This window comes from Temnothorax nylanderi, unplaced genomic scaffold (genome assembly GCF_030848795.1).
Source record: "Temnothorax nylanderi isolate EJ_2023f unplaced genomic scaffold, tnyl_v1.0 TNYL_tig0520_pilon, whole genome shotgun sequence".
Lineage (NCBI taxonomy): Eukaryota > Metazoa > Arthropoda > Insecta > Hymenoptera > Formicidae > Temnothorax > Temnothorax nylanderi.
In genome coordinates this window covers 84355-102425 of record NW_027249582.1, presented here as the reverse complement: position 1 = coordinate 102425, position 18071 = coordinate 84355, and the positions used below count along the sequence as shown (strand labels likewise).

At 35.4% G+C, this 18071-nt stretch overlaps 1 protein-coding gene and 1 long non-coding RNA gene across 2 annotated transcripts; one reads left to right on the top strand and one right to left on the bottom strand.

Annotated features, from left to right (window-relative positions):
- The first annotated feature begins 6814 nt into the window (after positions 1-6814).
- Positions 6815-9418, top strand: LOC139783604 (uncharacterized). Its single transcript, XM_071722759.1, has one exon. The coding sequence runs from the start codon at positions 6817-6819 to the stop codon at positions 8134-8136; it is 1320 nt and encodes a 439-aa protein (XP_071578860.1). The 5' UTR covers positions 6815-6816; the 3' UTR covers positions 8137-9418.
- A 7247-nt stretch (positions 9419-16665) lies between these two features.
- Positions 16666-17821, bottom strand: LOC139783597 (uncharacterized). Its single transcript, XR_011721323.1, has 3 exons — positions 17632-17821; positions 16995-17096; positions 16666-16820 (listed from the first exon to the last, which is right to left on the bottom strand). It is a non-coding gene; the product is annotated as an uncharacterized lncRNA (long non-coding RNA).
- Positions 17822-18071: the final 250 nt, after the last annotated feature.

The following is an 18071-nucleotide window of genomic DNA, read 5'->3' as shown; positions in this document are numbered from 1 at the left end:
CACGTACCGGCACACTCGCGCATGCGCTGTATCACGCCTTCGCTGCGTGATCAGTCTCTGGGTTGCAACGCGGTCTGCGCCGCGCGCGCATGAATACATAATCTCGCAGATGAAATTGGTAACGGCACCACTGCCGCCATCTATGACAGCTCCACCGTACTATATTTAACACACCAACTACTACCACAGATGTCGACTAATACACAATCTCTTTCCTTTTCTAATTGCTCTTTAAACACGAAAAAAAAGCAATACGTTGAATATTTTTTGTTTATAACAAAAAGATAGATCTATTTTTTTGGATCAATCGATATTTTGAGTTCAAAACATCACCGGAGCCTCAATTTTTTTTTCGTTTCGTCAAACGATAGCTACATGTGTGTAAAGTAAAATGTTCTTGGGTGTTTTGTGAAATTGACTGGAATCACATTCATATATATGTGATCAAAGTATTATGAAATTGTATTACAATTGTAATATAAGTTTTATGTTTCTCATTGTTAGCGTTATACACTTTTTACAAAGTAATTTGAAGAAAAGGTACAGCACAATAAAAATAATGTGCGTTTCGGCGGAACTATGTCGCGGACACACATCGATGTAATTTTATCAACCAATTGATGTAACATTTACCGTATAGCCAATAATTTTCGATAAATTTATAATGTAATCATTGCTACGACTATGTTCTATGACATTTTAAAGAGTAATCTGATCAAAATTAAGCCACGCCCGATGGTTGTATCAGAGTAAATTCGGCAAAGATAAATATCACGATCTCAAATATGCACTAACTCTCCTTTAACTAACTACAAAGACTGGTATACATGAAGTTATCTATGTGAAAAATATCAACGCTTTGATCAATAAAATATTTGATTTTTTATGTGTTAAAAATGTTATAATATTAACGTGTGATGTTTTATCAGTTAAAAATATATTTATATCGATGTCTTTTAGGAACTTTATTTATAGTACTTTTACATATGCACCGGTAAAGAGTAGCGCAAATGACTGAATTTGCTCTATAATATAAGGTAAATGTACCAATGTCTGGACACGTACCTATGTCTGAACATTTTTATCATTTTAGTCCTTAAATAAGTTATAACGCGAATTTAAATCAAAAAATAAAAATCAAAGATAAAAATATTTTTTTGTATTATATTTTTATCTTTGATTGTAATTCGCGTTATACTTATTTAAAAACTAAAATGATAAAGGTGTCCAGACATAGGTCTTAATGTCCCGGGGTTGATACATTTACTTTATATGGCTTAAAAAATTAATCTGACAGAGTATTTTAATAAAGATATTAAAGTGAGGAAAAGAATGAGAAGTCACCAAATATATTTTTCTTACTCCAATGTAAATTATAAACATAATTTAATGGCATAAGAATAAGAGAGATTTGAAAGAAGGGCAATTATATTAAGTACAGAAAATTGTATCTCTAGTGGCAAATGCCATGTAACTCACAAAATTGTCGACATCAGAATCCTGTATTGGCAGAAATAAATATTATTAAATAATTAATTAAATTTTACTTGAGTCTATCATTCGTTGTAAAGTGGTTTTGACGTGCATCCTAAGTGTTTTAATTTTTAGAAGAAGCCGGTATTTTTCAAAAATTTAATTGTTTAAACTTTTAATAAAATCACAATTTTAAAAAATCTGACGGTCGAATTATAGTCTACTCATATTTCTAAGAAAATATTTTGTAAACAATTTTCTAAAACTTGTTTAATATTTTAAAATTTCTTTACTTATATGTATTCCTTATATTTACTTATATATCATATTATTTTCTTAAAAAGAAAAGGATATATACAAGTCAAAAAATATAATATTATAAGAGAGCGTTTCATAAATTAAACTGATTTTAATTTTTACTGAATGTCTACTCAACTTTGCTATTTTAAATGGTCATGCGTAAGTGCCACATGTGTTTTAACATAAGTATAAAATTAGTGATGGAATAAACAAAGATAGAGCCGTACGATTTGATAGTTAGGCAAATTCGAAATACATATTCATGTATTTGCATACATATATTGTCAATAAAACAACCACTGTCTCTTTAACTCTTGTAAGCAGTTTTTCAAACGCTTGTTGAGATCATTTCTCTACCATTTAGTAACAGACATCCTGCAATATAGAACGGATGTAATGGAATTACCGAAGCAACGAAAACGCAGGCGTGGATCATTTCGAAAAATTGAAACGTTTGCTCGCAAAGTGCAAGTATTGTGGAGAAGAAATTCGGTCACCTTCGCCAACCGCAGTTCTAACAAATTTAAGAATACACTTACTAAACATACATAACATGACTCCCGATAAAACTGCACAATACCTCACAAGCTGCGGCAATATTTCACAGACTTACCAAAATATGAGGCAAAATGTAATAAATGTGTTTCAATAATATCTTATTTAAAAACCACTGCATGGGAATTTAAAACAACATTTAAGAAGAATACATCTGAGTTGATAAGTCCGAGTCAACATGATTAAGTACACATTCAACAACTTATTAAAGAATTACATAAAATAAATGTATTAATAATTCTCAATAATTAATGAGAACTTATTGTACAATAATTATTATTACATGTTGTACAATTATTGTACAACAATTAAATTATTACAGACATTGACTTTGCCCCATCAGAAGTGACAGACAGAGCTGCCCCATCTCAAGAAGGAAATGCAGCAACTCATGAAGAAAATATAATTTCGGTAGCAGATGTAAGTGAATAATAGACTGTATTAATATGTTTTATAGTTGAAGTTAAGTCTACCCCTTTCCCTTGACAGTTAATAAACAGCCGTAAAACAAATGTGATACGATGCAGGCTTGTGCGCAGGCGCATGACTAGATTTCGTATTACATTCATTTTACGGCTGTTTATTAACTGTCAAAGGAAAGGGGTAGACTTAACTTCAACTCGGAGTATTTTCGAAGTGTGCTGAAGTGATCTGTAGTGTTATTTTAAGCAAATATCTTTTTATTTAAAAATACTACGCAAGAATTCTCAACGTGTCAATTCTCAACATTTCTCGTTTCTGACGTCACATCTCATGATGAGATGTGTCGGGACAGAGCCCAGGAATCTTAAAGGATTAATTGTATAATATATATTTTGAAAATATAATTTCTTTTAAAACTTTTTTTTAGCTGCGAAAAGATAGAAAACAGCTAAAGCATTAAATACTCAATTAAACACTACAAATAACAATGACAATGAATGCCTGTGTAGAATGTGGCCGAAAATATTTGCAAAGCAAAGAGCCATGGCTGCAATGTATTTCATGTTTAAAGTGGGCACACAAAACTTGTGCAAAATTTAATGCACAATACTTATGCATAAATTGTTCTGATTAAAATCTTATTAAAATGTTATAGATTGTTATAACCATGATATGGTTGTTATGATAAAGATGAATAATTTTTTTATTTTTGTTTTACATGTTGCGCGTGCATCTTCAATAATATAATTTGAATTTTCTTGTTTTACGTACATGTCTTTTAGAAGGTGTTTTTCCTCAAAGATTTATATTTTATAAGTTAAGAGATTGATAAATATATATTTTCTACACAAAGTTCTTATTCTTGTAACTTCCTTCCTCCTGTAAAGCTTATACGTGACACCTGATTGTATGATTTATTTGTTCAATCATTTTTTAGATAAACAGACCGGCATAATAGCCTTAGCTCATTATGTTATTTTATATAGACGTCCCGTTAGAAATAGTTCTAAAAAGATACAACTTTATGTGTCAAAGAGATCATTAGGGTAATTTAGTAGTTTAGTTTAGTACATGATTAATCCCAGGTAGCAGAGTGACATCGAATAACGTGTTAATAACGTCTTATCGACGTCTCTAACGTCAACAATACGTCATTAAAACGTGTTTAGATGTCCTGCTGCTTGATTATGACATCCTAACCTAACTTTATCCTAATCATGAAATTCAATTTACGTTAACATAACTAAAAACAGAAATCATTATATTCTGACTATTAAAAATGTCTTTGCACTTTCTTCTAAAGTAAAACAAATACAAAAAAGCTTATTTATTACAAAATAGCTCTGGATAACACTTTGTTCAAGGTGCAGATTATTTGTGTATTTTATATATAGACCTATATTCTTTTCAACTGAACTTTTTCACGGTTTATCTTTTCTCTTTTTTCTTTACGTTGAAGAAAAAACAGAAAAGATGAACCATGCGAAAAGTTCAGCTAAAAACAATAGGGCCTTATATGTAGCATTCTTACCCTGTGCCACTGGGCAACTGAACCCAGTACCAGGGCAAGATGGCTACATTGCTGCATATTCGTCTTTTAATTATTACAAAATAAAATATATAGTTAATAAGATCGTAACTGGCATTATCACATAGAAGAAAGTTGTCTCTATCATATTTGTATAGTCAGCTATAACAATAAATGTCTGAGAAGTTGTAACTTCGAAATCCTGAAATATTGGCCATTTAGCCTCAGTCTCCCCTATTTCAGAGGAGAGAGTATCGTACTATATTCGCAAAGTTAACACATTTCTTCAATTTCGATTTTTTATAATATAAAGAATGCGGAACTCTTTAATTTTTATCAAAAACTTTAGAACTATGAAGTGCTATTAGAACTCTTAGTATTTTTCTGAAGTTTGTAGAATGTCAGACTAACTTCACAGTTCCGTAGATCTCGTCGTGGATTTCACGTCGTGCCATCGAGCGTTGTGGACGAAAATCACTTGTTGGAACATTTAGGTGCAACGAGGAAGTATCGTCGCCGACGGTATGAAAACCTGTTGCGCAGAGTGGATTCGCAAGAAACGCGTAAGTGAATATGAAAGTTCTTATGTCGCGAGAGCTAATGACGGATTTTTAATTAATGGACGACGCCAGTCGCGACGGATGGACGACAGATTTTTGTACTTCGGCGATGCCTTAAAGGCGCACGTCTGTTTGATAGAAAATCCGCCACAGTTTTAGCAATTATTAACCCTCAGATAAATGTACCAATGTCTGGACACGTACTATGTCTGGACATTTTTATCATTTTAGTCCTTAAATAAGTTATAACACGAATTAAAATCAAAGAATCAAAGATAAAAATACTTTTTTTGTATTATATTTTTATCTTCGATTTTAATTCGCGTTATACTTATTTAAAAACTAAAATGATATTAGTGTCCAGACATAGGTCTTAAATATCCCAGCATTGGTGAAAATAATCGTTAGAACCGTGGAAAATTATCAGCGCGACACTTCTCGCTAAGTGTCATATACTAAGCGCAGATCAAGGTTGTTAAATCAAATAGTTAAATCAATTTTTAACCTTTAGAGGCCGGGAGTGGTCGAAATATCGACCACCCAAAAAACACAAGCTATTTGATGTTTTCAGGCAAAATTTGTGTGTTGAATAAGGGAAAAATAGTAAAAAAAAAAAAAAAACTCTTCAAGTCCTTTTTCCCGGCCTCTAAAGGTTAATCTAATTTACGAATAAATCAAAAATCAATTTTAAATTATTAATTATATAAGCTTTATATATTATATAAGCTTTAATTCACAAATCAATTTTGATTTGTGAATTACACAGGCTTTAATTGATAATTAAAATTTGATTCGTGATTTGAAGCTGATATAATTCACAAATCGAATTTGATTCGTGATTTAAAGTCGGTGTAATTCACAAATCAATAGTGAATTGTAATTTACAGAGCTTTAATTCACAAATCGAATTTGATTCGTGATTTAAAGTCGGTGTAATTCACAAATCAATAGTGAATTCCAATTTACAGAGCTTTAATTTACAAATCAATATTAATTTGTGAATTGAAACTAAGGTAAATCATAATTATACATATTGTATTATTGTATGTATATATATATATATATATATATATATATATATATATATATATATATATATATATAATATATCACTCGTTTACGCGAAGAAATTATCGTAAGTTACTACAGAAGTAAGGTAAACGTCCTAATAGCCAACCATGTCCCAGTTCCCAACCACTAAGGGGAATATTCCACGTAATTAAGAGATTTTTCGATAAAAATAAATAAATAACCACTTAATTGAGTTCTACGATTTATAATCTATGCATAGGACAACGGTTAAAATAATCCTTGCGCTCTTTGTAGTAATTTTTTAGAGTTTCTTGAGAGTGCACGCGCTGCCCCGGGAAACGAAGCGCATCTGTAAGCCAGTTTGTTAAGAATTGACGAAGTTCAATTGTAACTATGTCGCCTTCATTTTTTATATATATTGAACAAGTTATAGCTTTTTATATTAAGGAAGATGTAGAGAATGCAAATCTAGGGTCGAAATTTAGTTAGAATTGCCGATAAATTGTTAATTTGCATGGTTGGATACTCGGACGTTTCAACCGTATGGTATACCAATAGCGAACCAAGTGGCTGGATACTGGTACAACCAGGCGATCGGGTAATGTCCCAATTGCCGGACGCAACGAACTCAGCGGCCATAACCTTGATGGAAGAACGATCACCATTGACGCGCGGCATTGTTTACTGCTTAAAGTGTGTTTAAAATTACGCTAAATTGAGGCGATTATTCGCAGTAAGTATGATATCTAACATTTTACAAATTTGGCTTCGTCGAACGAGTTCGTTATTGCTATTATGTAGTCAGCAGATTGTTTACATTGGAAAAGTCTTGAACGTAACCTCTCAAATCGTGAATTTAGGTTAATCGAGCATTATGCAAAAAGTCTTTCCAAGAATATTTCAAGTATGTAAGTATCTATTTATGTTACTATAGACGCTGGCATCATGTCGAAAACAAAAAAGTATGCAGAATCGTCGATAAAAACTGCTCTCGATGCAGTAAGAATGGGCGTGCCTCTGAGGACTGCGAGTAAAATGCACAACGTTCCGAGAAGCACTCTCTATATCAAGCACAAACAAGGTGTTTCACAATTCGTCAAGAAGGGACCGCCTAGTATTCTGTCTGCGGAAGAAGAAAACCAGCTTGTCAAGTGGATCTTTCATGTCAGTGAAAAAGGTTTCCCGATATCCAAGGATCAGCTCTGTGACAGTGTTGCACGATTGGTTGTGAGACTCGAACGACCAACGCCGTTCAAAGAGAATCGTCCCGGCCGTCACTGGTACGAGGCGTTTCTCCGTCGTCACCCGGAACTTAGCCAAAGAATAGTTCAAAATCTGAGTTATAGTCGTGCTTCGGCGACGGAAGAAAGACTCAGAAATTGGTTCGCCGAGGTCGAGAGCTACTTAACAACGCAGAACTTGTTGAATATTGATCCCTCGAGAGTTTACAATTGCGACGAGAGTGCATTCTTCCTATGTCCGAAGGCCGAGAATGTGATTGCAAGAAAAGGTGCGAGATCGGTTTATAAAGTCGTCAATGGGGATGAGAAGGAGTGCCTCACCGTTCTCTTTATGGTTAACGCGGCGGGTGTAATGGTCCCACCAATGGTGATGTATTGGTACCAGAGAATTCCGGCGAGCGTAGTTCGAAACGTCCCTAAAGGTTGGAGCATCGGTATATCGGAAAGGGGGTGGATGACCGCCGAGACGTTTTACGAATATATCGCAAACGTTTTTTACCCATGGTTGAAAGAAAATAACGTCGAGTTTCCCGTCGTTCTTTATGTCGACGGCCATTCTTCGCATTGTACGATGCCTCTGAGCGAGTTCTGCAGGGATCATCAAATCGAACTGATCGCATTGTACCCGAATGCTACGCATATTTTGCAGCCCCTGGATGTCGCGGTATTTCACCCGCTGAAATCGTCATGGAAAAAAACAGTCAACAAGTGGAGACTTGACCACGACGGAGATCGTCTAACAAAAGATATTTTTGCACCAGTGCTGAAAACTGCAATCGACAGCATGGATCTCACGGGAACAATTATTCGAGGCTTCGCGTCTTGTGGATTGTTCCCGTTTTCGGCAAATGCCGTCGATTTTGATGTCCTTAGAAAAGGACGAAAATCCAAGGAAGATAACGAAGTCGAGAGTCAGGCTGAGGACACCAAATCGGCGGAGTTTCTGAAATTCTTCGAAGAGCGGCTACCAGCCGGTCTACTACCAGTTTATCGAATCGGAGCGTATTGGTTTTTGGCGCGGTAGAAAATCGAGGACTTTTTGCGTTTTGGTTGCAAATGAAGGGAGTCACTGGTATAAAAAGACAATTTAGGAAAATTGATTTTGACTGCTCTTTTTTTGTCGTGGTTCCGCGAAGTTCATTTTCTTTAACTTTATTTAGTTTGTTTTGGATATTTTTGTGTTTGTATATATAGGCTACGAAAAAATGAGTGTAGATTCGGGCACAATCGACGATGCAGCGGTACCAAGCGACGATCAAAAGTTAGAGGACGCCGAGAGAACGACGGCCGAAGACGGTAGAGGAACCCCGACGGTATGCGCTGCAATAATTACGGCGAATGAGAGTCTGAGTTTGGGGGCAGATCAAAGCATCGTTGTGCTGGCGGTCGAACACGATGGGACTCTGGCAACGATCAATCTTGACGAAAATAGCGGTGCTGGTCAATCATTCGGCGACGCAATCAAAATCGAATGCGCAACTGATCCCTTGGAGACCGAACAATTTGTTTCGGAAAATGAACCATGCGCAGGTTTGTATAAAAATACAAAAGTACAAAAATGTTTGAATTTTTCCTGTATTTGGCGTCTTTTGATTTGCAGCAGGCGTGAGACTCGACAGCAGAGCCCCCGAAGGTACTCCAGATCCGTTCAAAGATGCCCTATTTTGGCCTCCGGATCTTCCAAACAAAAAAAGGAAGAGGCCCCTCAACGGTCCCAAGCCTCCCACTGTGGCTACTTCCGATAAGTGGGTGGAATACGAAAAATCTAAATAAGAGAAAAAAGAAACATTCTACGTGAAAAAGAAGATAGGATAAAGAGAAGGAAGGAAATGCAAGAAGAGAAGAAACGTGTGCAAGAAGAGAAGAAGCGAGCGCAAGAACAAAAGAAGCTGGAACGAGAAGAGAAAAAAAGGCAGCTGGCTGAATTGAAAAAACTGCAAAAAGAACTGAAAAAAGAAAAACAAAAATGATAAAGCAAAGATATTTTACAAACTGTTGCTATATGTTACCTGCATGTGTTACCTAAGGCGAAGATATTTTACGAAAAGTTACGAAAAGTTACATAGTCTTACTAATAAAGAAATACTGAATGAAATAAAAAAAGTTGTCTCTGCTTTCATCTGCGACTGGTTGGTAATAGGGACATCGAGTGGCCAGGTATCGGGACATAACCAAAAACTGATGGCCGAATACTGGGACATTTCTTTTTCTCGCATTTTCCGAAAAAATCAAATAAACTATTACCGATGGAACTAATTATTGGATGGTTTCCAGAAACTAGAGAATCCAAGCTTTCGTTTCGTCGTATCCGCTTATAAATAAGATTTGTTAATATATATAAAAATTCCATTTCAATTTTCCAGGCGTCTTAGATGGTCCGCTATTGGGACGTTTACCTTAACGCTCGCATATAAATATTTGTCCCGTCACCCGAAAAAAACGACCGCGACGAGCGTCTTCCAGGAAAACGCCGCCGACGGGAAACATGGCGGATGTATATCGTGCTCGCGACGAAAACCGCGCGAGCTTCTCGACGGGACGACATCGACATGGCGATCGCATTCGCGAGCGCAATTACTCGCGTCGAACGAATATGAAGCGTTGCGTACTTACAGGAGAGGCGAAGCACGGTACTCGGATGCCTCCGATGTGTACCTCGATGCAAAATTGTCTCGAACGCCGGCCTCGATCGCGGGTCGATATTCGAGGGATTCCACCGTCATGCGCGAGACACGGCGACGAGAAAACGCAGGCTCCGCAAGCGTCGCGTACACCATGCTGGACGACGATTAACCCGCATTTTTCGCGATAAGCGGCCATGTCGGCTATTCTTATTGCGAGATCGTCGAACGTACTCGCGAACACCATGTCCCCTCCGTACCTTCGTTCAATAGAGACGAATACGATACCACATCACGCTCGTTCGCGACCGAATACGATTACGTCGATTACGATCGAAGCTGATCGAAGGTCGGAAGGATCCACGTCGCGTCGCGACGTCGCAGCCGTACCGCGCGGTGTCCTGATGGGAACTGTCCCCCACCCCTTACATTCCTTCGCGCGGCCGGGCGCGGGGCGCGGCGTACTTGCCGAAATTACTACGCGCGCGATAACACGCGATTGGCCCAAATAATGGGGTGATCCTCGAGCGTTTGAATTCCGAGAAAAGCTCCCTGGCGACGAACGCAAACGGCAAATAGGAAAAAAATACAGCGATTTCCCCAAATCTATATGTATATGACTTCTTTATGTAGATTCTTTCGTGTAGATTCGACCGCACTGTAGTGCAATTCTGTAACTCGTTATGCCGTCGTTATGAGCTATAACGACAATTGCGCAGCTTTTTTACCATATAAAATATCTGCGCAACGATAGTCGATACCTCATAACGAGTTACAGAATCGCACTACTGGGACGGTATTAAAATTCGAAGCAAACATTAATCATTAATCCCGTAATATAGCTGCGTTTAATTGCAGACATTTAGCGATACGCGAACTAAGACCTTGTGGGAAACGTAATTAATATATGAAACTTTAAACGATCAGTATAATTCGTGGTAGAGTTCCATTCAGCACTTTACGTACCGTGTAATATATAATAAAGCATTTAAATAATTAGACAATATACACGGAAAAAAAATTTACTTCTTGCAAGTAAATACATTTTCTTGAAATATAATTACTAAATTGAAAGAAATAATAACTTCCAATAAATTTTTTTTTTGGTTCAATAAAATATATCTCCAAAACAAGAAAATATTTTATTGAAACAAAAACCCAATTACTTGTCAGGAGAAAATTATTTTATCAAAACTAATAAATGTAATTACTTAAACATAACAGTCGTTAATAAGTAACAAATTTTGGGGAATTTATGACATAAATACTAGAAATAATTCATTGATTACTTGTATCAATTAATACATATGTATACAACCAAGAGAAATGATTTATTACATTCAAATAAATAAGTACATTAGAATACTATTTATTTGAATATAACATACTTTTATTTGTGCGAACAAAATTTTTATTAGATTGTGACTATGAGAGCTACTTGGTGCAACTGAATAATTTTATTTATGTATAGCTGTGCATTATTATGAAGAAATATTCTTTTGGTCTGAAATAAACGCGATATTTAAAATTGAAAATTTAGATAAGTATTTCTTTTGGTCAAATAGATAATATACTCAAGTCGGTAAAATCAAGTTGCGCTTGCTAATAGATATAGCTGGCTGCGTCGCGCGCGCCCGTCACTTTTTTTTGTTTCTCGTCCTGTACAGACGTGTGTAGTGTGCAGTGTAGTTTTCTCGAGAGTTATTGTAACAGTGAAGATGGATCATGAGATGGTGACATTCTTACAAAATTCAGGCTTGGAGAGCTACATAGAAATTTTCACAATTGTGAAGTATATTCTAAATTCTAAAATGCACGAAACTTATACATATATGGGCAATTCCACGTCAAATCGGACAAGATTTGACCTCGTATTTTTTAAATCGATTGAAACTTTTTTTACATAAAATATACATAAAATAAGCAGATACATATTTTTTGTTTGTCCGAAAAATTTTTTTTACAAAAGTTATAAACAATACAATTTTCGTCAAAAATGAAGAAGTCGTCTACTTTACAAATTAATATCTCCGCGTTATAGTACAGTCATTTGGTAGTTTTACCTGGAAAGTTTTCCGGGAATTTTGAAAATGGATAATTTTATATATTTCGATGTGCTCTTTCCGAATTTCAACTTTGCCACCTCGTATCTTTGCCGCTCGCGCCGCCGTATTGGAAAAATGGCGCCTAAAAGCAGTTTTTTGACAATATCTCCTTTCCGACTCATTCCACGATAAAAACATTTATATACAAAATAAAACTAGAGAAAATTTCCTACAATTTATGTAATAACCTTTTTTTTTCGTAAAATTAATAGTTTTGGCGTACGAGCGCCGCAAAGTGTAGTTCAACACGCGTTTTGGCCTAAAAACTCATTTCCACACCACCTTGAGGTAGAGTAAGCGGCGCGTTTTTTTTTACCGTGGTATCCCCAGTAGGCCTAGTCCACATGCAATTCACTATTCTAAAATTTAGCGCATTCTTCTTCGCTTCGCTGTTCTTGATGGACCAGGTGTTGCGAGTTCATCGTCATTAGTACTGATCGAAACGTCACAGACCGAAATTTCTTCCACATCATCCGCGATGGGATTATCAGTTTCATCGCAATCCTCTTCGTTCTCGATTTCATCATACGTTTGCTCGAAAATAGTCTCCGTTTCTTCCTTTTCGTCGCTATCTTGTGATGGAACTTGCGAGTTATCACAGGTACCACTACAATTCGTGCATATAACGGAGCACTTTAACCCAGCCTTTCTGCATCCACAGGCTTTCTGACATCTTTTTTGCTTTTGCAAGAAATAAGTTTTAACAAGCTTTCCGGAGCTTTCGTAATAATTGTCGGCGAAGATGTAGATCTTCTTATTCTTTTGACGGCTCTATCTACGCGTTCAAACATATATATTCTTAAACCAGGAAAAGGAAAAATTTCGCAACAAATATACTCAATAAAAAGTATCATAGATAAAACAGCCGCAGATCATATTTTATTCTTGCATGCCTTCAGTGCCTGTGATACAACATCAGCATTATTTAATCGAGGAAAGCTTGTTAAAACTTATTTCTTGCAAAAGCAAAAAAAGATGTCAGAAAGCCTGTGGATGCAGAAAGGCTGGGTTAAAGTGCTCCGTTATATGCACGAATTGTAGTGGTACCTGTGATAACTCGCAAGTTCCATCACAAGATAGCGACGAAGAGGAAGAAACGGAGACTATTTTCGAGCAAACGTATGATGAAATCGAGAACGAAGAGGATTGCGATGAAACTGATAATCCCATCGCGGATGATGTGGAAGAAATTTCGGTCTGTGACGTTTCGATCAGTACTAATGACGATGAACTCGCAACACCTGGTCCATCAAGAACAGCGAAGCGAAGAAGAATGCGCTATATTTTAGAATAGTGAATTGCATGTGGACTAGGCCTACTGGGGATACTACGGTAAAAAAAACGCGCCGCTTACTCTACCTCAAAGTGGTGTGGAAATGAGTTTTTAGGCCAAAACGCGTGTTGAACTACACTTTGCGGCGCTCGTATGCCAAAACTATTAATTTTACGAAAAAAAAGGTTATTACATAAATTGTAGGAAATTTTCTCTAGTTTTATTTTGTATATAAATGTTTTTATCGTGGAATGAGTCGGAAAGGAGATATTGTCAAAAAACTGCTTTTAGGCGCCATTTTTCCAATACGGCGGCGCGAGCGGCAAAGATACGAGGTGGCAAAGTTGAAATTCGGAAAGAGCACATCGAAATATATAAAATTACCCATTTTCAAAACTCCCGGAAAACTTTCCAGGTAACCTCTTCTTTTACAACCAAATGACTGTACTATTATATTTGTCGTAGAGAAATATTCAAAAAAGCATTTTAAAGCTAAGAAGGCAATCTTTGAAAAAAAAAATAGTTTAAGTTACAAGAAATTGCAAATTCCAATTGTTATAAGCAATTGAAATGTTTAATTAATTTTTTCACTAAAAAGTACCTTTTTAAAAATTTTTAAAATAATGCTATCTTATTCTTTATTTCATTCTGAAAGTACACATATTTTTCTTTTTATGGAGAAACGATAGATTCTATTTTTTATATAATTTTAATGACTGAGGCGCCGCGAAAATACAGGTGGCGAAATAATCGACGGCATCGATGCGCCACGCTACTTGGTCGAACTAGAGACGCGTGCACAGTGCGACGCGGCGCGGCGCCTCAGTCATTAAAATTGTATAAAAAATAGAATCCATCGTTTCTCCATAAAAAGAAAAATATGTGTACTTTTTCAGAATGAAATAAAGAATAAGATAGCATTATTAAAAAAATTTTTAAAAAGGTACTTTTTAGTGAAAAAATTAATTAAACATTTCAATTGCTTATAACAATTGGAATTTGCAATATCTTGTAACTTAAACTATTTTTTTTTCAAAGATTGCCTTCTTAGCTTTAAAATGCTTTTTTGAATATTTCTCTACGACAAATATAACCAGAGATATTAATTTGTAAAGTAGACGACTTCTTCATTTTTGACGAAAATTGTATTGTTTATAACTTTTGTAAAAAAAATTTTTCGGACAAACAAAAAAATACGTATCTGCTTATTTTATGTATATTTTATGTAAAAAAAGTTTCAATCGATTTAAAAAATACGAGGTCAAATCTTGTCCGATTTGACGTGGAATTGCCCATATGTGAGATGTGAGATGTGACGAATGACCGGCGCCCTATTATCACCTTTCACTAAGAATAACTTTTACAGTTATTTTATCATAATGGGTTATTAGTCGTTTATAGTCAAAAATTTATGTCGGTCCTTCTTCTTTCACTTATAGAAAGCTCGTACAATGTATCGATGATCAATGTATGACGAATGCGAAGCTTTTCGTCATCTCGTGTCTTTATGATCTTATTCAAATAAACAAATATTTTTATCAAATGAGAGAGCATGTGGTTCAAATAAAAATTCTATAAAAATAAAATAAATTTTTTTATTTTAATAAAATGTATTTAAATAAAATCAGTTTTCTCGAATGTTTCGTCGTTTCGATGTCGTTTCAGTTTTAGGAAATGTATGATCATCAGTTTTAATAATAATGTTTTTATAATTGCGATTGCAGAAAACAAAATTGGAATTAACCAAATTGGAGAAATCACGGTGGATATTCTCCCTTTATTAATTGCCTCGATTGGTGATCAATTACGATATAAGAAGGCTGTCGAAGCTCTTAAAGCTAAGGTAAGCTTATAACGTTTCTCTTCAACGAATTATTGCCGTTGTTTTTTCATCTAGTAATGTTGAAAACAGTTATATATCGTATTTGTGATAACCATCTTTGATAGTTGTCAAATAAATTTTAACAATCGTACACATGTATAGGTTATGTACATACTCCTTTTTTGTTATTCGATTAAAAAATGTGAGAAATGGAAAAAATGTCGACATTGGTCGGTATTCATATAGTCCTTATTTCAAGCCTGTCTTATAAATAATATCTTCGAACGCCAATACGGCTTTGTGATTCGCAATAATTTTTCTATTGGCGTACAAAAATATGTATATTTAAATATACGCTCTTTTACTACTTAAATCGCACTTTTCAGCGCTTATGACCTTTTTCTGATTAATCACGCAATATTTTAATCCCATGTACAGGTTTCAACCGAAAATAATGCACCGACGACTTCTAATACGGCTGAATGCATAATTAAAGTTATCGATGCACATGAAAATATCTTGACCGATTATGAACAGCAACACTCGAGTGCATTCTGTGACGAATCAAATGTGCTCGCTGAATTGGAATTGAAAAATGTATCCCCCTTAACACTAGCAGATGAAAACCTCAAGAATCTTGACAATCAGGACAATGATAGGTAATGATGAACTATCGACGAAAATTAACACGCATGAATGAGAAGCATTATATTACTGTTCCTTAAGCCGCATAATTAAAAAAACTTCGCTTTGTTATTAAATTAACTCTGTATAAAACTGTAATTGCATACTTTTATACTATGTACTATATATTTTTTATACTTTAAGTTTATTTAAAAAATTGTATTTCTTTAGTTTTAAGTTAAAATAAACAAATTTTAAGCAACGTTGTTTTTTTATTTGATTTTTGCATAAAATTAGAAAACAATAGACCTATATGAAAATCAAATATATATTTTATTTAAAGAAAAAAATATTGTTGCTACAAATAAATATTTTATTAGATACTAAGAAAGTCATTAAGTTGACATTAAATATGTGAACTTAGTATCTAATAAAATATTTATTTATAGCAACAAACATGTAGCCAAATAAATAAATAAGCGTGAAATTAATAAAATGCTATTAGGCCGATATATAAATAAAAAAATTTATTAGTCTAAACAAAATTTTATTTGTTCTGAATAAATCTTTTCTCTGTGTGTAGATTGGCGAAGTTAGCACAGTTTTTTAAAATTACTCACCGGCCGATGCGCAACAGCGGAGTTGCTAACACTGCATTGATCTGAAACATAAATATTTTTACATTAAACCAGTGCCAGATAATCGATACTTAAAGTAAATAATTATCGCGCCCGTTAAATTCTTAAAACTGAATTACACTTTAACACATAGCTGATTTTAAAATACTAATTCAAGAAACGATCGCGGCCGCTCCAAGCGGCAGCATATTTACGCATTAACATCGTTCGTATAATTAATCCGCGAAAAATTGTACAAGTAATATTACAACCGTGTGAATATCGCCACGTTCGCGACGTAATATCTCTTCTCGCGTACGCCGGAGATCGAACTCCGGCGAAATTGCGCCGAGTTTAAACCTCGAACGGTATTGTAAGAGTAATGATTCGAGTATAATGTAATGAATCACGTCGCGCGCTTCAGAAAATGGCAGAATCCGCCACAGGACAGCAAAATAATAAACGAATAACAATCAAGTACTCACCCCACGGTTGCTCCGCCGTCACCTGATGCCTCCCAGACCTCCTCCTCCTCTCTGTGGTCCTCCTCCGGTGTCGCATCTCTGTCAGCGCACTCACGAGCGAAAATCCAGCTGACACAACTACAGTACTCGCTGCACCGATATCAGCATATCCCTCATGTAATCTGAGAAAAAGTATAACCAAAAATCTATAATACATATATCTAATTACATGCTCAAATTATATGCATAAAAAGGATGGTATTAAAAAAGTATGTAAAAGTCTTCTGCATGCATGATACAAAATATATGTATTGTGTTTGTATTGTGTAGATTAAATCTGAAGTAATAAAATATACCGGTAGGTTGTATTCCAAGTCTTTTCATGCTTCTGCCTATCTGTCCAACCGCTGCACCATCACCTTTTTCACCAAAAGTTGTGTTAAACCGCGCTTAGTGCCCTGACAGAAGATAAAGAAATAATTATTATTATCATAGATATTAAGTTACGTTTAAGGCATTATACAGAAACGTACATAAAATTAAATTAACGCTCCGTGTGTAAACGTGAGTCAACGGCGTCCGAGCCAAAATGATATCTGTTCGTAACTGTAAAACTTGTAAGCCTGCCAGAAAATATTAAATAAACAATGTTCATCAAAATATCGTCAACTACAATGCAGACAGATGTTTTGTGAATTTTTCCCGATTTTTTAAAATACATCAAGGTAGAGAAAATTAGCGTCGAACATGACTGACCCATGTATGCACTAGGAAAGTACCGAAAAAACGTGTGCATATGAGGGTTGATACAAGCACAACGCCAACTTTTTACAAATGTAATCAGTACATCGATACAGCGTGACTTATATCGTGTAAAATAAAATATTTTTATAGCAAACTTATAAAGCACTGATACAAACAATACTTTTGCTAAAATCTAACAGTGCGAATATAATAAGTGATTTTAGTAAATGACTGAGTTATAGCTCTTACTTTATCACACGACGATGGAAGAATTACGTCGCAGATCGCTCGACGCTCGTCAGCCCATGATGGTCCGCAGGTAGACGCGATGAGCGAGTCTAAAATGGCGGAGAGAATTTTGTAAATCACGCGGCTAACTTCACTCGCCAGGAGCAACCGTCGCGTCGCGTGGACGCTACTGGACGCTACACTTGCTGCTTGTCAGATGATTCTGCTTACCTGTAATCATAAATCATCGATTTCTAAACATTGTGTCTATCACCCATGATCGCCAAATATCAAGACATGATTATAAATACAATGTTGAACGTTAATAAACTGCGACGTTAATAGATCGTTAATTAAACGTCGCGGCGTTACACAATTTAGGGTCCGCTCGTATCCTTTATCCGTATTCCGGAAAACCACGGTAACTTATTCATTCTGAAGCCGCGCGACACGACGACGAC

Excerpts from the sequence above, each read along its gene's own strand:
- LOC139783604 (XM_071722759.1), top strand. The coding sequence starts at position 6,817 with ATGTCGAAAACAAAAAAGTATGCAGAATCGTCGATAAAAACTGCTCTC.